At 49.5% G+C, this 20,211-nt stretch overlaps 1 protein-coding gene across 4 annotated transcripts; it reads right to left on the bottom strand.

The window, feature by feature from the left end:
• Nucleotides 1–688: 688 nt before the first annotated feature.
• smg7 (SMG7 nonsense mediated mRNA decay factor) lies at nt 689–19,194 on the bottom strand. 4 transcript variants are annotated; one of them, XM_041055689.1, is made up of 23 exons: nt 19,103–19,194; nt 18,215–18,246; nt 15,475–15,592; nt 14,690–14,822; nt 13,855–14,026; nt 13,572–13,643; nt 13,040–13,190; nt 12,701–12,836; nt 12,445–12,607; nt 11,699–11,858; nt 11,506–11,576; nt 11,327–11,387; nt 11,130–11,249; nt 10,381–10,804; nt 10,119–10,257; nt 9,417–9,841; nt 8,663–9,058; nt 7,610–7,759; nt 5,370–5,456; nt 4,633–4,783; nt 4,372–4,542; nt 4,000–4,160; nt 689–3,526 (listed from the first exon to the last, which is right to left on the bottom strand). In XM_041055689.1, exons 1-23 carry the CDS (start codon nt 19,126–19,128, stop codon nt 3,413–3,415), a joined length of 3,633 nt encoding a protein of 1,210 aa, XP_040911623.1. In that variant the 5' UTR covers nt 19,129–19,194; the 3' UTR covers nt 689–3,412. The 4 variants fall into 4 exon arrangements, with proteins under 4 accessions (XP_040911623.1, XP_040911624.1, XP_040911626.1 ...); XM_041055690.1 differs by having other exon boundaries at nt 8,663–9,055; nt 19,103–19,182; XM_041055692.1 differs by lacking the exon at nt 19,103–19,194 and adding an exon at nt 18,830–18,939.
• Nucleotides 19,195–20,211: the final 1,017 nt, after the last annotated feature.

Here is a 20,211-nt window from a genome sequence, read left to right as displayed (position 1 = left end):
GTTGGACTCAGTGATACTGGTCTTCAGGAGCAGACCGGCCTGACTGAGACGCACAGGTGAGTTCAGACCCTGAGGTTAGAAACCACGTCCCATCAGCTGAGACTGATCCACGTTCGCTGTGGAGACGAGTCTCTCTGACCAAAAACCAAAATCATCACTGTTCAGGAAGAGCAGGAGAGGCCACGCCCCTCCCTCCATCAGCAGGGTGTGTGGAGATGGTCTCCACCTTCAGGTTTCTGGGCGTCCACATCTCTGCTGATGTCTCATGGAGGACAAACACAAGGGCCATCGTGCAGCGGCTGCACTTCGTCCAGGTCCTGAGGAAGAATGACCTGGAGAGGAACTGCTGCTGGACTTCTATCAGTCTTCTGTGGACAGTGTCCTCACGAGCTGTTTGGGTGTGTGGTCTGCTGGCTCCACGGCGGAGGACAGAAAGACTGAGTGTGATCACGGGCTGTCCCCTGCCTACCCACAGACCCCTCACATCCAGACTCACCCCTGGACCATGAGGACTCTGATGACCCCGTGTGTCGGAGGACTCTGATGTCCTCGTCTGTCTGAGGACCTCCAGGATCACTGAGGGTTGTCTGGGTCGTTTCACTGCCTCTGCTGAAGCCGAGCAGCTGAAGGATTCTTCCAGCACAGACTGCAAACGGCACTGAACAAAGAAATGAAAATGGACACAGAGTGAAGGGAGAACATAGTTTACATTTATTTAAAGGCTGATTCCACCAGTTCTGAAAGTTTACAGAGAGACAAACACAAAAAGCCTCAGTTTCCCGTCAGAAACTCTCAGACTCCACCACAGATCTGCCGCCGACAGCCTGAAGCCTCCTGAACACCTCAGAGAGGAAGCTCACCGCCAGGTCACAGTCCATTTAGTTCTTACTTCAAAATAAAAGACCAACCAAAAGGCAACGAGAAGCGGCCCGGTCCAGATCCAGGTGTGAGCTTCAGACAGAGCTAACGGCTCTCTGCTCTCCTCGGCGCTGCTTCTTCTTCCACCTCACATTCAGTATTTTATCTTTATTAGTTTTCAAATACATTTTGTAAATGCAACATGAAAAGCACAATCACAGGGAAAACAGACACGTCTCTGCAGTCTGCTGTAATAAAACGCCCTCGATGGGAAAATAAAAACAGGCTTTTATTTTTTAATCCCTCACAACTAAACGATGAAACTTACACTTCCAGATAGAAAACCACTTCCTGCTTTAACCCAGACAGGAAGCTTCTTACAGTGCTGCAGTCTAAACCACCTCATCCTGCTAAAGCCCAAAGCCTCGGAGCGCCGTGATTGGCTGGCTGTCACTCGCTGCTTTCTGACTGGCTCTGAAGCTACGAGGGCTGACGGCAGGTAGCTGCTGTACACGGTCAGTGGAACCTGTTCAGGAACCCAGGAACCTTTTCAGAGAACTCAGAAACTTTTCTTAGGTTTGATAAGAAAATGAAAACAAAGATGGAGCAGGAGCTGTTTTCTATTTTTATACCTGCGGCGTCTTCAGTCCCACCTCCCCCCTCTGCCTGTCTCCTGCCAGACAAAACGCAGGGCTGAACAATTAGCTGATTAATCAATTAGTCCAACAGCAGAAAAATAATCACCAATATATTGATAAAGGATTAATCCTTCCTGCTCCGGCAGCCTCAGCAGAGCTCAGAGCTGCCAACACATCAATCGACAGCTGATAATCACCAGGAGATGAACCGTTAACAAACATAACCATTAAACAGCTTTTTCTAATCTGTTACAGACGCTTCGGTTTCACCGTTCAACACATGAATAAAAGATCAGATCTTCACTGCACAGACGGGACTCTGGGTCCTGAGCTTGGTTCTCTGTAGTTCCTGGGACTCTGAGGCTGAACGGGTTCTTCAGGTACCAGGTGAATGACAGCAGAGCTGCGGGGCCTCCACACACTACAGTCCATTACACACCAGCTGCACAGGGTCGAGCTGCAGTCGTTCAGCGGTTACTGAAGAAGAGATAGTGGAAAACATTCAGGCTGAGCCAACGACCTGTACACACCTGTCTGTCTACCTGTCTACCTGCCTGTCTGCCCGGCCCTCCGCCCGCGGCCTCGTGCTAACCTTTACAGCGGTCAGTAGTAATGGGACAGTGAGCAGGCACAGAGCAGACACAGCTGCTTACAACTAGTAAAAAGGCCGAACATGAACAGAAAGAAACAGGAAGTGCAGGTTCAGAAAGCGAGCAGGGTTCCATCTTTTCTTTAGTTTTTTTTTTTCTTCATTAAATAAAGAAGAAACAGGAAGAAGAGGCCAAAGAGGAAGAGAACCAGGAAAATATTTAAGCTGAAAGCTAACAGACACACCTGTGTTCACCTCAGAGGGCATGAAGCTAAAACTGCTACGAACAAATCACAAAATACAGGTTTTTTTTGTTAATATCTGCGACTCTGTAAGCTAACGATAATACTACCCCTAAGACTGACGGGGTTTGTGTCCTTAGCCCCCCTCCCTCGTACGTCTTCCTTTCCCATGACGTTTACTGGCGACACAAAGCCGTCCCACGGTCGGGTCTCACGGCTCTTCCCTCAAAAACATCGGACGTCGAGCGAGCATCGGTCCAGGTGAGGTCACACACCTGGCTTCACAAAGCAGCGTCCAGTCCTGATTCTCACAACACGGCTAAGAGACAAGGCCCGTTTAAAGTCCAACTATGGCAATATATATTTATTTATATATTTATATAGCTGTAACCCAAACCGTCCTTTCTTTCCTTCATTCAACCAATCAGCTACAGAGCCTTCCCCCTCCTCCTCCACAGTAATGAAAATGAATGGAGAGATCAGAAAGTCCAGTCTGTTATTTTGTCCCCCGGTGCTTCACCTGGCGTCCCCCCCTGAACGTGACCACCACACCGTCCTCGCTCTCTCACAGCGCCCTCGCTTCAGTCTGCGGCGGTGGAGACGCTAAAAACCGGCGCTCCGACGGGACCGAGCAGACGTCCAGGAGGTGGCTTTTTTTTTTTTTTTTTTTGTTCCAAGGAAAGAAGGCGTTCTTCCAGATGAGAGAGGAGCTGTGGAGATGTGGCGTCTGTCCAAATCCGGGGGGACAATGGTGGTGAGGGGGGGTTATGTTCCTCAATGTTCAGATTTCCGCGGGTTGAAGGAAACCTGGCGGTGGCGTGACACGTGACACCATGGGTGAAGAGATCCCGCGCCCTCCGATCCAGGAGGGGCGTCACCGCTCCTCGACAGCCGAGGGGGGTGGGGTGGTGTTTCAGCCTCGTCGGGGGGTCGTATCACCTCCCCAGCCTCCACCGATTCTCACCGGTTTAATTTTCCATTTTAATTGGAGCTCGTCTTCGTCAAACTTCGTTTTTCTCCCTCCCGTTTCTCCTGGTGGTGGTTGTTTTGACGTCCGGACACAAAGCGCCGCCTCCGGCTGCCATTCAGTGAGGCGGGTTCATGGTGCCGTGACCTCGCTGCTGCTTCTGCTTCTGCTGCAGGAGGAGCTGCTCCAGCGCCGACGGGCCCGGCTGCATCATGGAGCTCGACCAGATGGACTGCAGAGGAGAGAGGAGAGCACGGAGTCAGACGGACACACTCACCTGTCTGTGATTTCAGTCCTGTATCCACAGCTTTAACCTTTTGTTTATTAAAGAGCTGAAACAAAGCATCGGTAAATGAATTAGCAGCTGTGAGTATTTCCTGCTTTTTGGTTTCGAATGTGACGGTAAAGTGAGAATGTTCTGGGGCTTTGGGCAGGAGGATCAGATTTCAGCAAAGCTTCATTTAAATCATTTAAATAAAAGTTTTAACTCTGACAGAGAGAAAAGCCTGAGCTGTAGCTGGACTACGATCAGACCAATCAGTAATCAATCAGTATCAATAAACCTGCTTCTGGTGTTGAAAGCAGTGAAGCTGAGTCTAACGTCACGTGGTGTCACTGTGTCTGTTTCTGTGCAACGACGCTTCTCAACAAACTGTGTCAGGAACGATAAAACCGAAGCAAAGCGCCCGCAGGGACGTGTAGGACCTTGAAGCTGTCGAGCAGCACGGTGGAGGACGACTCCTCCATAGGAGACTCCTGATTGGTCCAGGAGCTGCCGCTCGGCCCGGTCTGGTGCCAGCTGGTGTCAGAAGCTGCAGAGGAGGCTGCAGCCGGCAGGTAGTCCAGGCCGAACCCAGTCACCGCTCCTGAAAAACAAAAATAAACATCAAACATAAAAAGGCTAATTATTCAGATGTGATACTGTTCATTACAATTATTCTGTTTCAGAAATCAAAATCCTTTTTTTCCTTTTTTGCATCTCAATGTAAATATTTCAGTTTCTTCTCAGTCTGAAAATTAAGATTTTAAGTGTCTAAATTATCCCTCAGGACCCTGAGGACCCTGTCCCACCCTCACCGGTCTTGTCAGCCTTCCAGCGGTCCACTACCCTGCGGTCCCGGCTGTCCGGGGTGCCAATGGGCCCAAAGTTAGAGAAGGGCATGGCGCCGTGGTTGTGTGTGGGTGGGGAGGACGGCAGGCTGCTGGGGTTGGAGGAGTGAGGGGACTGGCTGGCTGGGGTGGAGTGGTCTGCCAATCAGAACACATCTCACATCAAAGACATGCTACAGTGATTAAGGTGGAAATGTTCTACTTTATGTCTCTACAGGTGTGATGTACCTGAGCTGGCAGGGAGGGAGGGGGACCACGGAGTCCCTTCAAAGAGGGAGTAGAGGGACGGCTCCTGGTGCACCATGGGAGCATCGGGCTTGGAGCTGGGTGGCAGGTTCTTGCCGTAGGCCTGACTGAAGATGCTGTTCTGGTTGTACTCCTGAACACAAAGACAAACACGGAGACGTGAGATATTCTGATCCAGGACGTGACATCACGCTTCTGTGTCAGGGGTCATGTGCGTTTGCTGGATCCACTGTGAATAAATACCAATGCTGCCCTCCGGTGGACAAACCAAGATACAGTCACACCCGACCTCTGACTGACTGTCTTCATCCCTGTCCTGCAGGGATCAATCATTTCTGGACATATTCTGTCCTTTAGCATCAAACACCTGCAACACCAGATTGAGCATCCCCCATAATGCACCTTGATGGCGTCTCTTACTCACTGTGTATAGTATTTATTTTTCCGGTAAATGAGTCTTTACATTTTGGACATTTTGATAAATTGTTGTATAATCCGAGTGACTCTGTCTCTTTGCTGCTGTGACGGATGCTGTTTCGTCGTCGTGGGACGAATAAAGGTTTGTCTCGTCTTATCTAATGACGTCATCAGGCCACAGAAAACATGAATGGTAGTTACAGCAGATCAATGTTCAACCATCATGTGGTGCAGTGTTCAGCTGTCCACATACTTTTGGCCATGTAGTGTATGACTGTTTGTGATGTAGCTGCTGCTCTGACCTGCATGGGGAAGCCAGGAATGGGCAGGAGAGAAGATGATTGGCTGACGACGTCGGGGCCGCTCTCCATCCTGGTCTGATTTGGCAGCTGCAGAGACGAGGGACAGACAGCATGAGGACAAAGACACAGCTGCTGGACAACATTGCACACTTTGTTTCACTCCCTTCATACAGCAGACCTGCAGGAAGTCGAGCACAGTCCTGCGACACAGCTCTGGATTTACTGAGCTGCTTTTAAATTCCAGGTTAACTCGAAAGCATCAGAGCGAACCATGTTCCAGCAGCTCTTTCACAATAAAAGTCCAGACACAGACTGTTTGAGGGATAAAGGTTAGAAAACCCTGAGCTCATTTAAAATCTCTTCTCTGTGCTTTTATTTTTTGGATTCCTCCTCTTTGATCTGTCACTCTTTCATCATGACTTCATCACGCCATCCGCTGTATTTTGAAATGCAGATTTTCGAACACATCACATCATGCAGGATATGAGTAAAGCCACAACATGCAGGTTGTTCAAAAGCCACTTCAACTCACACAAAGCTGAAATAAATCCTGACAGTGTCACAGCCTCTGCTCAGCCTCAGGTCGGACAGCACAACAGACAAGCTGCATTTTGGACTGACTGCCTGACTGCCTGACTGCCTGACTGACTGACTGACTGACTGACTGACTGACTGACTGACTGCCTGCCTGACTGACTGCCTGCCTGACTGACTGCCTGCCTGACTGACTGACTGCCTGACTGACTGCCTGACTGACTGACTGCCTGACTGACTGACTGACTGACTGCCTGACTGACTGACTGACTGCCTGACTGACTGCCTGACTGACTGCCTGCCTGCCTGACTGACTGCCTGCCTGACTGACTGCCTGCCTGACTGACTGCCTGACTGCCTGACTGCCTGACTGCCTGACTGACTGACTGACTGCCTGACTGACTGCCTGACTGCCTGCCTGCCTGCCTGACTGCCTGCCTGCCTGACTGACTGCCTGACTGACTGCCTGCCTGCCTGCCTGACTGCCTGCCTGACTGCCTGACTGCCTGCCTGACTGCCTGACTGCCTGACTGACTGCCTGACTGCCTGACTGCCTGACTGCCTGACTGACTGCCTGACTGCCTGACTGACTGACTGACTGCCTGACTGACTGCCTGCCTGACTGACTGCCTGCCTGCCTGACTGCCTGACTGCCTGACTGACTGCCTGCCTGCCTGCCTGACTGCCTGCCTGCCTGACTGACTGACTGCCTGACTGACTGCCTGACTGACTGCCTGCCTGACTGCCTGACTGCCTGACTGCCTGACTGACTGCCTGACTGCCTGACTGCCTGCCTGACTGCCTGACTGCCTGCCTGACTGCCTGACTGCCTGCCTGACTGCCTGACTGCCTGACTGCCTGACTGCCTGACTGACTGACTGACTGCCTGACTGCCTGCCTGACTGCCTGCCTGACTGCCTGACTGCCTGACTGACTGACTGCCTGACTGAATGCCTGCCTGACTGCCTGCCTGCCTGACTGACTGCCTGACTGACTGCCTGACTGCCTGCCTGACTGCCTGCCTGACTGCCTGACTGCCTGACTGCCTGCCTGCCTGACTGCCTGCCTGCCTGCCTGACTGCCTGACTGCCTGCCTGACTGACTGCCTGACTGAATGCCTGCCTGACTGCCTGCCTGCCTGACTGCCTGACTGACTGCCTGACTGCCTGACTGCCTGACTGACTGCCTGACTGCCTGACTGCCTGCCTGACTGCCTGACTGCCTGACTGCCTGCCTGACTGCCTGACTGCCTGCCTGACTGCCTGACTGACTGACTGACTGCCTGACTGACTGACTGCCTGACTGCCTGACTGCCTGCCTGACTGCCTGACTGACTGACTGACTGCCTGACTGACTGACTGCCTGACTGCCTGACTGCCTGACTGACTGACTGCCTGACTGACTGACTGACTGACTGACTGACTGACTGACTGACTGACTGACTGACTGCCTGCCTGCCTGCCTGCCTGCCTGCCTGCCTGACTGACTGACTGACTGACTGACTGACTGACTGACTGACTGACTGACTGATTGACTGACTGATTGAATGATTATTCTTATACACTTATACATCTAATATCACAAGGTGGAGAGGCAAACTGCTGAGCAGAGTGTGACCTGGGACCAGGATGGCACTGGATGCAGGGGGTCGGGGGTTCAGGGTGGGGGTGGGGTGGGGGTTGGATGTGGAAGACAGGGCTACATACAAATATGTTTGGTCCAGGAGCAGTGCTAAGAGGGCCAGCCAGGGCCTGGAAGAAATCAGGAGGCTTAGTAAAGACGAGCTCCTCCTCCTCCTCAAAATCTGCTAGAGTTTTTAACAGGTCAGGAGGTAGAAGAGGCGAGCTCTTGTTGTCCTAGTGAGAGATGAAGCAAGAAGAAAAAGAACGGGAAGAAGGAGGAGAGAGAGGGGGTAAAAAAAAGAAGAGAAAAAGAAAGAAAGCAAGCTGGTGAGACAGAGGTGAAAAGAAGGAAAGTTACGCTGAAAGCTACAGAAGCCTGGAAGCTAAAAACAGATCAGAGACAGTTCAACATCACACAGGAAACCTGAGGGAACAGGACAAATCACACCTGGTAACACTCAAACCTCCTGAACAACTGGAAACAATCTTCAGAGCGAGCAGATATTTTCCCTTTTTCAGAACAAAGGAACTTGTTTTCTGTTCTTGCAGAATTTCAGTTCCAGCGTGACTCAGTGCACTGACTCTCCGACTGTGTCTGGTTCCACTGTTTCTATCTGACTCTGAGTCTTTTATTCAGGATCCCTAATCACAGTCACACACATCTACACATGATCCTGTCCTTACTATATCTCTCAAACACTTCAGATGCAGGCACTGATCTTATCTGATGAACCAAACTATTTGAATTCTGTGTGTATCCGTCTGTTCCAGCTGTGGCTGCTGTAACTCACAGATCTACAGCATGTATCTCATATTTATTTCTGATGTTTAGATGTTATTTTATTTCTCTTTGGGGTAAGATGCATTGATAAGGCCACTGGGACTTGGGGATTTGTTTTTGCTTCCCAGTACCCAGAAACAAACTCTGCTGCAGAGCCAGACCTGACATCCAGACCAGTACAAGGTACTTCAAAAACACGGTTCAATGTATTTGAAATGAAAAAAAAACAAAACTTCATAATCAGAAAAGAGACAAGTACGAGGAAAAACCTGAGCAGGAAAAAAAACGCAGCACAGAGACAGAAAGGCAGCATGGGAGGACCTCCTCCTCCCTCACTGTCCCACAGAGAGTCTCACCTCAAATGGGGGCCCCCGGGGCCCGGCAGAGGTGTCCTGCTCTGAACAGATACCACCTGGTGGGGGTCTCTTCATCCTGTCTGCCATTACAGCCAGACCGTCTCCCATCCTGTAGGACGGCTCCCAGTAGAAGTCCTGCATCTTGACGTCAGGGTACTTGATCTTCTTGTCCATGTTGGAGAGCTGTGGCTGGGTGGGCGGCTGCAGCTGGTGCTCGTACAGTTTCAGAGGGTCCTGAGCTGTCATGTAGAAGGCCTGCTGCTGCTGCTGCTGCTGCTGCGGCTGCTGCTGCTGCTGCGCCTGTTTCAGGGACATCTGCATGGGATTCATCTTCTGCAGGGCTGCCTGCGCCTGGTTCCACATCTGAGTCGGCTGGTCCTGGACCTGCATGTACTGCTGAGACAGACAGGCAGAGTCAGACACGCAGAGACGGACGGGCAGAGTCGGACAGGCAGAGTCGGACAGGCAGAGACGGACAGGCAGAGACGGACAGGCAGAGACGGACAGGCAGAGACGGACACGCAGAGTCGGACAGGCAGAGTCAGACAGGCGGGGTCGGACAGGCAGAGACGGACAGGCAGAGTCGGACAGGCAGAGTCGGACAGGCAGAGACGGACACGCAGAGTCGGACACGCAGAGTCGGACACGCAGAGACGGACACGCAGAGACAGATACGCAGTGCAAACATGGGGAGCACGATAATATGTAAAAATCCAGATAAGAGAGGGGGCTGATGAGAACCATGTGATCTGACCTGCTGCAGTCCCGGGTGGTGAGGTGGACTCTTCCCCAGGCCGACCTGCTGAACCGGTTTGGTGGGAGACTGCTGCTGCTGGCTCAGTGCCTGAACCTGCAGCTGGACCGACTGCTGCAAAGCCTGCTGGGAGGGTGGCTGGCCCTGGGGCTGCTGACTCTGGGAGGGGCCCTGGTTCATGAGCACTGGACCCTGCCCCGAGGACCCAGGCCCCTGACCTGGCCCCGGCCCTGAGGGCCTCTGCTGACTGTAGGGAATGTGGGACTGCTTCCCAGCCTGGACCTGTGTGCCGGCCTGGGAGTGGACAGCCGGCTGGAGGAAAGGTCCAGGGACGGACACTCCGGTGGAGAAGGTGAAGCTCGGATTCACCTGAAGCCCAGGGAATGCCACCGGGGGAGGGATCACATAGGCTGAGGGTGGGAAACCTGCAGAGGAACCAATCAGGAACCGATCAGGAACCGATCAGGAACCAATCAGGAACCAATCAGGAACCGATCAGGAACCAATCAGGAACCGATCAGGAACCAATCATGTTCTGTTGAACATTTTCCCACTGGACAAAAAGACACTTGAGGAAAAGTGTGAGCTGTCACTCAGCCTCTGGAGTCAGATGCACTGATTAAAACACAAGTGTTAACTACATCAGATGCAGACGGACAACTCTGTGTGTGTGTGTGTGTGTGTGTGTGTGTGTGTGTGTACCTGGTCTGCTGGGCAGTGGTGGGAAGGCTCCAGGATGATGGATGGGGATGAACTGGGAGGATGTGGTCTGAGTTTGAGTGACGGGGGTCTTCTTCGCCTCAGACACCGGAGTCTTCCTCAGCTCCGTCTGAGCCTTCACCTGAAGGACAGAAAACAGGTCAAACCACATGATCAGCTGCTTGGACGCTGCTGCTGTTTGATACTGAACGCAGCTGAGCAGCTCTCGGTGCTGAGGACAGGTGTAACAGTTTGGCGTCTCTACCTGTTTTCCAGCATCAGTAGTTTTCTCATGACCGGTTTTCTTCAGCTCGCTCTTCCTCTTCCCGTCCCTCTTCAGCTCTCCTTTCCCAGAAGCCCCGTTGCCCTTAGCGAAGTCTCTGCGCTCTTTGCCACCATCCTTCTGATGATGGTTCCGCGCTGGCTCGCGGCTCTGCTCTCGGGGTCTGATGTTCTCCTTGAAGGTGACGACGGGTCGGTCGCTCCCGTCCGGCCACGAGCTCTGCGTCTTCCCCGCCGACAGCACCGACTTCAGGCCGGAGTTTCCGCCGTCGTTGGGCATCTGCTCACCGTTGGACGACTCCTGCAGAACGGCCGCCTCCTTCTCCTGCGGCTCCTCGATGGCCTGCTCTGGAATGTCGGTAATGAAGACGAGGAGACCGTCCTCGCTCACTCTGCACTGAATCAACCTGCAGAGAGGAAATGTCCTGTCAGGAGGCCGTGACCTCTGACCCCTCGCCTCTGAAATGACTTACTCAGGATGTTTGTCACGCGGTTAGCACCGCTAATTCAACTGTTTAGTTCGTTCAAGTGGAAGGTTGAAAAACAAAGAGGTGAAAAGCTCAAACTGAAGTTTAACATCAGTTTGGAAACAAAGGACAAAAATCATGGTGGACAGACAGAGACAGAGAGCAGCTGGCTGCACTGAGCTCTGTCTGCCAGTGAGACTGAGCTGCTGGACGATCTAATCTGATCCACACCACCCACCCTCTGTGGAATCAGAGGAACACTCACCCTGGCTGGTTGTCGGCCACCCACTTGCCAAGACCGATGAGTCTCTGGTGTCGGGTGTGGACCGGCAGGCCGTCTCTGTCCACCAGGATGCCCTGATGACCTTTAGTGAAGTCCAGAGACCTGAAACACCAACAGATATCAGTACATGGGCACAAAATGACTGATTACTGTCCGAGGGAATACTCATGCCTCTGTACCTCAGAGCGGGCCGGAGAGCCAGGAAACCCTGAAGCTCAAACTCCTCTGGCAGGGGTGTGACTGAGAAGAAAACAAACGCACCTTCAGCAAAAAACAACTCATATACAAAAACTACTGCAGTTACTGTGCATCTGTACATAATTCAAATTAAAATAATCAACACCAGGATGTGTCCCACCTGAGGAACAGGACACATCGTCCTCCTTGGGCTGGAAACTGTTGAGGATGGAGACCAGCCAGGGCCAAATACTGAGAGACAGGAAGAGAAGTGTCAGGACAGAACAAATCAAACAGCGAGACATTCACTGCACAGAAACCACCAAATGTTCTAAAACTCTGCTGATTCAAAGACAGGGGGACATCAGACTTACTACTGTCTCTTGTCAATGGCGGCCTCGTGGAAGATGCTGGGTCTCAGTTTGAGCCAGTCCAGAGAAACTTTGATGGCCGGCAGAGGACACTCCCCCATGATCTCCTCCCCCCTGTTCTTGTTGAGCAGAACACGGCTGCACATGATGCCCAGGAAGGACACTGAGGAGACAGGAAGTCACATCAGACTCCACAAAGCACCCAACCATCGTCACAGCAGAGACAGCATCTGGGGCGCTCATCATTTGTAGTGATGTGATAAGATAGAAAGGGCAGATATCCCAGAATTCCCCACACATGGGCCCCACCCAGGTAGATGACATCACTGGGTTTAGATGAATCTTCCACTACAACTTCTTCTTTCGCACTAACTCATTTCTGGACACACACCTGTCAGAGCGGGGACCAGAGGCTTCTCCGCTGCCTAGCTAGCATCTACTGATAGCCTGCGTGTGAGGCGTTTAGGGGACGTGTGTAAAGCAGGTAACACCTTCCCCCTCTACACTGCTGCTCGGACCAGAGGAGCCGGGGATCAAAACACCGGCCTTCTGTTCAGTGGACGACCCGCTCTACCACCTGAGTCACAGCTGCCCCAGGCATACGAGCAGTATGGAAGCAAGTCAAACTTGGAAGTATTAGAAGTATCTATAGTACTGCTATTGGTCACAGTAATTAATTAACCAGTAATAGCAGTAACAGTATTTTCAGTGAGTATTAGAAGTATCATGGGAGCGTATGCTGTTCTTACTGAAGAGTCCGAGCAGCTGGAACCAGCTGATCTGCTGCTCGCTGCTGTACTTCTGCTCACTGACGTCAGTCGTCAGGTCTCTGAGGTGGTGGAGCTCAAACAGGTTGATGACTGTGATGTGGACCAGCTGCTGAGAGCTGAAGGCTTTCTGCAGGATCAGCCTCTGCATAAACACACAAAAACAAAGGTGCATAAGCCACATCACCAAACAGTGAGTGTGAAACACCGGGCGCTGGACGTTCTCTCTCTGTTTTACCTGAAACTGCTCCTCCAGTTTCTCCCTCAGACCGTCCAGTTTGTCCAGACTCTTACTCAGGTAGACGTGACCGTGGAATTTGATGAAGGCCCTGATGAAATCTGACACACTCCACTTGGTTTTCACCTCATCACGACTGCAGAAACACAGAGTGAGGATGGAGGATTTTACACAGCGAACATTAGAAAACATCAGAGTGTAACGTTCCAAACTCTCTGGAGGCTTTCATTTCTTCTCAGAGAGAACAAGTCCTCAGGCTGAGCACCAGACAAGCTGTTCTCCCTGCCTCTGGTTTTCTGGAATAACCTCCAGTAATCCGTTTATTTGCTGTGTTGTTACCTCTCCAGGGCCTTGGACAGGGCCTTCTGTAGGTTGGTCGAGGCTGCTGGGAAGGGGAACTTGACTGCGATGCTGCGGCAGTAGTAGAAGATGGTGGTGAGGTGGTCTCCCTTCGAGGAGGCCAGGATAGCCAGCTGGTTGTATGGCTGACCTGGAGCAGCCACAGAGGAGCGTCAGACCACATCCACAGAGACAAACTACAACCACGAGAGCCGATGGGAACCTGCTGTAATCTCACTGAGCTCTTCAGTGTGTTTAGGCTGAAGGACGGGCCAAGTTTTCTGTTCCACGGTTGGAAACAGCAGGACTGGACCAGTTATTTCACATGGAGCTTTTTACACTGAGTTTAACAGCTTTGGGAAGTGGGTAAATAAAATTTCAGTAAATCTGTATAACAAAGTAAAAAATGATGGAGACATCTGCTCATTTATTGCTCTGGCTAAGGCACATACTGACACAGCTGATGACAAAACACAGAACCCACAGAAGATATACACCAGCTGCTGTCTGCAGTGCAGTGCGTCACACTCACCATTCGATGGAACCAGCTGAGCTGCATGTCGGTAGTACGACTCCGCCTGGCTGGTCTGGTTACGGTAACGAGCTGAAACACAGAAACATGTTCTGCATGTTTGTTCGATTACTGAGAAAAAAACAAAGAAGTCCGTCCTCTCCTCCGCTCACTCTGATAAGACACAGCTGAGATGATATTTTAGAATTTTCAGGCATTTTGTAGACAAGATAAATAATCAATCAATCAATTGAGTAAATAGTTAGCTGCAGTCCTAAATAAAAAGCCGCGTGGGTTTTCCCACCGATGTCTCCGAGGTGGACGAGGCAGTGCTGGCAGATGTAGGAGCAGGAGCTGGGCTGTGGGGTGACGATGGCACTGGTGCTGCTCTGTTTATTGCTGATGATGCCGAGCTGAGACGATTTGACGCGAGACGGCAGGTCCACGTTGAAGACGGTGCACAGCTCCTGCAACAGCTGGCAGACAACAGAAAACGAGGTCATTCATCTGATCCACCACGTTCTAAACACGCAGTACGTTTACCAGCATCTCACATTCAGCCAGTGCTCTGAGGAGTTTGTGTCTGAATCTGCAGGGACAGTGTTTCTCTGACGTGGATGTTTAACTACAGTAATGTTTGGGTACAGCAGGTTCTTCATGATCAGGTAATCTTTTTCAGCAGAGAGCTGTTTTTCTGAGAAGAAGAGCAGGTGCTATTCATCCGTCCGTCTAATTTCAACAGACCGATCTTCTGACTGAGGACAGAAACGAGCCACCGCTGGTTTGACAGGATGGACCAGCTGGAGACAGTCTCCTTCACCTTCTGGTCCATTCTGTCACAATACGACTGCATTACGTGTAAATGTCACAGAGCATCAGTGTCAGCCACGCATACTCCCTTGTTTGTTGAACAACTACGCTCACCTGCCCAGCAGGGGATTAGAATGACGATGATGTCTGTCCGGGAGTCTGTTCATGACACCCCCACCCCACCCCCCCACACCACCCCCCCACACCACGTTCACCTGTGTTAGTAAAACACAGCTGAAACCCAACAACACCCAGAGCCAAAGCACTGCATGTTCTTAGACGTTCAGGTTCTGTTACAGTCATCCAGCCCTTCTGAGGCTGGCTCTTACCTGTGTGTAGAAGCCACTAGCTGCCTCCAGAAACAAGGACAGGTTGGCCTGCACCTCGCTGCGGTTGGGGTTGGCTCGGTTCTTGGCCTGGCTCTGCAGTGTGGTGATCTGGTTCTTAAAAGCATGATTCCACCTGAGAGAAGACATGAAAACACACCTGATTAGGACTAAAGAAAGCACTGTGTGCTAACAGAGTCTGTGAATACACCAGCTCCACACAGGCCTGTGTTTAACAGGCAGGGTGTAGGATTTAGAGCAGGGGTGTCCAAACTGTTCCACAAAGGGCCAGTGTGGCTGCAGGTTTTTGTTCCAACCAATGAAGAGCAAACAGTGTGACCAATCAACTGTCTGAAGACTGAGATCAGTTGATTAAATGAGTCAAGTCTGGTGTGCTGCTGCTTGGTTGGAACAAAAACCTGCAGCCACACCGTCCTTTGTGGAACAGTTTGGACACCTCTGATTTAGAGGGATGAGTTGGCAGAAATGAAACGTAACATTCATAATTATGTCTTCATCAGTGTTTAACTGCCTGAAACTAAGAATCATTGTCTTCGTCTTCCACAAAGCCTGCCATGTTTCTACGGTAGCCCAGAAAGGACAAACCAAAGACGTTTCGTTACCTGAGGGCTGCCTATGGAAGAGGTGAGGGGAGGGGGATTCAGCTGTTTGCAATCTGCAACCTCACCACTAGATGGCACTAAAGCCTACACACTGGATTCTCTCTGAAGTGATTTCGGTTCTGACAGTGTTGTGTGTCCTGTGCTGTAGGAGTCAGAGCAGCTTACAGGTCTTGCTCCACCTTCTTGTCCAGAGCGTACTCCAGATCAGTCACCAGCATTTTCTGGTAGAGGTCCTGCAGAGCCTGCCGAGACGTCCACACCTCTGCCGCCCCCAGCTTCGAATCTACAGGACACAGTGGACACAGACGCAAGTCAGCTGGACAATGAGCGCGGTGGAGGACAGGTTGGGAAAATTAGGATCCCCAGGGCTAAGTACTGAACCTCAAAACATTTGTGGAGTAGACAGAAGTATCAGAAACTGTTGAGCAGTGAAAGTTTGCATCAAACATCAGTTGAAACTTGTTGGTTTGTTGTCTGAGAAGATAATTCCAGATTTAAACCATAATCTGTCAGTTGTAGACAAACTTCTCACACAACTGTTTAACTTTAGAAAACATTTCATATCTAAGAAGTTTGACTTTTTCAGTGAAACAAAAATGGTTTTGTAGAAAAACAATGTAGAAAGCAATGATTCATCAATGAATGAATCTGATCAGAAATCGTTTTTTAAGCAAACCTGTCAAACACCTGCAGATTGCAGCTCCACAAAAGCTGGGATTTGTTCTATATTAGTTCTATCTTTGGAAACAGAAAATCTTTGGACTGATGGTCAATCGGTTTCTGACAGTTTACAGACAAAAGCATTATATAGAAAAATAATCAGATCGATTGATAGTCAGAGAAATAACCATAACCTAACCTCAAGCTGAAAAATACTGAAACAGCCTAAAAATAATAAGTCAATTAGAGGCTAAAGCCAGAGCTCGTTAAAACAATGACAAGATGTCCCTCCAGTCTTTGACCAACAACCGAAGGACAAAATGTACACTGACACAAAAAGCAACACACTCCTCACACCTGAAGAGATCATTAACAAAACTGTCAGTAGCTTGAGCTTTTCAGTTGACAAGTTACAGATTTATTTGTGTCATGTGCAGCAACACTCACATGACAGGAAGCACAATTTCCCTCCATCTTTGCAACAAACACACAAAAAAACTACACATAAGGACTTTTAGTTCTTTTGATGGATTTGCAGTCCTGAGTCTGATCTAAGGTCATGCAACCATAACTTGGGTCCATGTTTTTGAGGTTGATTATTTTGCATTAATATGACCAGAAAACCATCAAGCCACACATTTAACGAGCATTTGGTCGACCTGAAGGAGACAAAAGCCTGAATCAAAGACGCGTCTGCCTGGTTGTGGGAAACGTTTGTGTGTTTCTGTTTAGACTGGAAATCCATGTAATCAGCATCAGATGTGTCAGACGGTCCTCCAGAAAAAACTCCACTCCGCAGTAACAACCGTCACACCGCTCTCAGGCCCGCAGGCTGAGCGCAGCCGACTCTACCAGACACTCTGGCGGGAATACAATCACCATGAGAAGCTGCTGCTCTGTTCTAATAATCAGGCTGCACTGTAAAAATAGGTAAAGTGAGCGGTGAATCTGAAGCGTGCCAAACAGTGCGGTCTGTGGGAAAACAAATCGACCCACTCGTGTAAAAACTTTTTAAAAATCCTGACTGGTGTGTAGCAGGAAGACGCCACAGTGAGAAGCATCATGAACTACAGCTACGGATAAGGACAGAAGTCACACTCAACACGCAGCTCTAATTAACTGAGGACACAAACCAGTCAAGACAATCATCAATCAAATCAGACAATCAAAGGTGGGGAAGGGGCTGCCTGCTCTGTGGATAGAGTCTCTTTTATCATGTGATCCATTAATTAATGATGAAACTGTCATGCTTTATCTGTATATACACCGACTTTGTTCACACTGGTGTTTGTCTAACAAAGACCTTTGTTGGTTGAAATGCTGCATCAGTTGAAAATTGTGGGAACTTGAAATTTTCAGTCTCCTTCTCATGTTTTTCCTCATCTGCCAGACTTCCCCCGGCAAACCAGATGTTCAGAGCTGCAACCCAGATTATTTTCATTATCTTTTACTAATCTGCAGATTTTCTTCTCGTTTGGTTTCAGGCTCTGTTGCAAAATCAGAGAGAATCATGAAAAGTCATGAAGTTGAACCTGCTCCAGAGCTGGGTAGCTGTGCAGCATCTGTTGCCACGGTGATCTAACCAGTTTAAAAGTTTAAAAATCATCTTTGTGATACCAGAAAACCTGAGTTAAGCGCAAAGAGAGAGGGATAACCCACTAATCTGAGATGGTACAATCCCCAGATCACATGTCATTATTTCATCACCCTGAACGCAGCCATCAGTGTCATCAGCCCACTGTTTACAACTTTCAACAACTTGGCCTAGTGAAATATCTGGATTGCCTGACCCAAGGCAACAAGACAGAGACTGTGACCACTCAGCAGGAATGAGCAACTATTTCAATAACAGAATAACTGTTTTAGAAATCTTTTCAGGAAATATGATGATACCATCTGCTGCTGTTTTTATCTTGTCAAACGTGAGGGTTTGCTGCTTGTTTTGATAGTAGACTGAATATCTTCAGGTTCTGAACAAACCGAGTCTGAAGGCGTCACCTCTGGTTGTGAAAAATCATACTGGGAATTTCTTTTTTACTTTTGCTTCAACACACCAAGGTGAGGCAACAAATCAAGTTTCTCTGCCCAGTGATGGTGAAGACACAGGATTTGACTGCATGTGAATAAGCAAATCCATAAGCAGCCCGGGATGATTACAGGTGAGAACAGGTAACTACAGCATGCACATACAAACTAGTCAGGTACACTGACAGAGGAGAATATAAGAGGCGATGATCAGACCTACCTGTCATGTCAGCTTTCAGGGCCTCTGCCTGTCTGCTCGGATGTAAACAGAGAGGGAGGGGGTTAGACAGGACCATCAGAGAGAGACACACATCACCTGACCTCACACATACTAACAACATGTTACATATATATCGCTTCCTCATTCCTGACAATCCAATGAGCTAACGCAGGTAGAGCCGTGACCGTGATGCCGCCGTGGCTTCATTTATATATTTAACAGCTCATATCAAATGTCGGCGGGTTCCGGCACAGTGGTGGCACCGGCCTCTGACTAACACCTGGATCCAAAATGCGACTAAATATACACAAACAAACCGTCAGTTAGCCACCACCCAACGCTGCTAATGAACACCTCTACATTTAAATCACAGAGTCCATCAGCTAAACATACAGCTAAACACACATTAACCGCTCATTAAAACACGGAGGAGGCCTGTGTTATCCACATTTAATATGTAAACGCATCGGCTTGCTAATGCTAACCTGACGTACGCAGGAAGATGCTAGCAGGCTAAAGCTAGCTAGCAATAACACACTTGGTCTCTCTGTGGCGGGTAAACACAAATTTAAGCTTAAATTCAAATCAACTAAAGACAACAAATGTTAGATCTACCTGCAGCGACACCGACTCGTATCAAACACCACAAATATCCGACTGAACGCGTGTGAAGAGACGCCGATGGCGGCATCGACTGTTTGTTGATATGGGCAGCTAGCTGTTAGCTGCTAGGCAGCGCCAACGTTAAGCTGAGGGGGTGGTCCCCAAACCTGCTAGCTTTAGCGTTAGCAACCGAACCAAACAATTCCCCTGCCGGTCTAAACCGTCCGTGTCTGAGCGGTCCTGTGCCGCCAGGTGAGAGGACAGGTGGCACCGCTCTGAGCTTACCGTAGGTACTGGGCGCAGAGGTTCATCCTGCCGGATCGACAGACTCTCAGACAGCGACTCGTCCAGAAGCTAACGCTTCTCCCGGCGCCATATTGTTCCTGTCTGACCCGCACCGGGATGGAGGAGGGGTGAGGGGTGAGAGAGGGCGGGGGTGGGGGAGAGTGGGGGGGGGGGGGGGGGGGGGGTGAACTGTGAATTTTAACAAACCAACCAATCAACTCATTACTTTTACATTGCAGGTCTTTTTCTCATAAATACACACAAAAAAACTTCAAGCAGGTTCCTTTAAATGTATTTCTACACTGTGGGATCAGTACGCTTACCTAACGAAAGGATCGGAATATTTTTTTTTTATTTTGACGAACTTTTTATGATTTTTTTTAAATTAGTTGAACACCCTGTTAATAAAACTGTCAGACAGGTAACTGCAGGAAAAAAGGAAATGATAAAGCTGTTATCAGTGGGCATCAGTTTGTTGCTCACAGAGGCCTCGTAGGTTAACCCACCCATGCATGTTCATGACTCACTATGTCATAACTCTTACTCAGTAAAAGGGCCACAGCTGTCAGTAAGGATCATGTATCTCAGGATGTTTTTGGGGAAATCTGAACTTTAAAGAACTATAACTACTTTCAGATTCAGTGAACTAGGCCTGAAAACATCAATTAATTAGATTAATTGCGCAACTAATTTTAATCTTAATGTCCATCATTGCTTTTTTCACCCCTTCTTTGTGAATATTTGTTTTGTCCTTCCTCTTCTCACTCAGCCCAGTGTCACGATCTTTTCCTTACTGATTAATGCAAATCAAATGCACAATGTCAGAAACAGATAAATATGTGTAATTGTATGTGTTCAGTTACAAAGATTAACAAACATGTTGAGTCCCTTCTCTGTTAGTCTCCTTCCACTGTTCTTCCAGAACATGTTCTGCTGTGTCTCAGTGGTGAATAGTCCGCACTAGTCTGACTAGATAGACCGATGCGTATGAACTGATGAAGCCCCTTGGATAAGAGGCGAAACGTCTTCCCAGACAAACATATGTCCAGTTGCCTTCGATTCAATTTTCAAAGAGAGAACTATGACCTGGATGAATGAGAACATTCACA

The sequence above is a fragment of the Toxotes jaculatrix genome, chromosome 14 (assembly GCF_017976425.1).
Source record: "Toxotes jaculatrix isolate fToxJac2 chromosome 14, fToxJac2.pri, whole genome shotgun sequence".
Lineage (NCBI taxonomy): Eukaryota > Metazoa > Chordata > Actinopteri > Toxotidae > Toxotes > Toxotes jaculatrix.
Note: the sequence above shows the minus strand (reverse complement) of the source record. Positions and strands in the feature narration are given on the sequence as shown.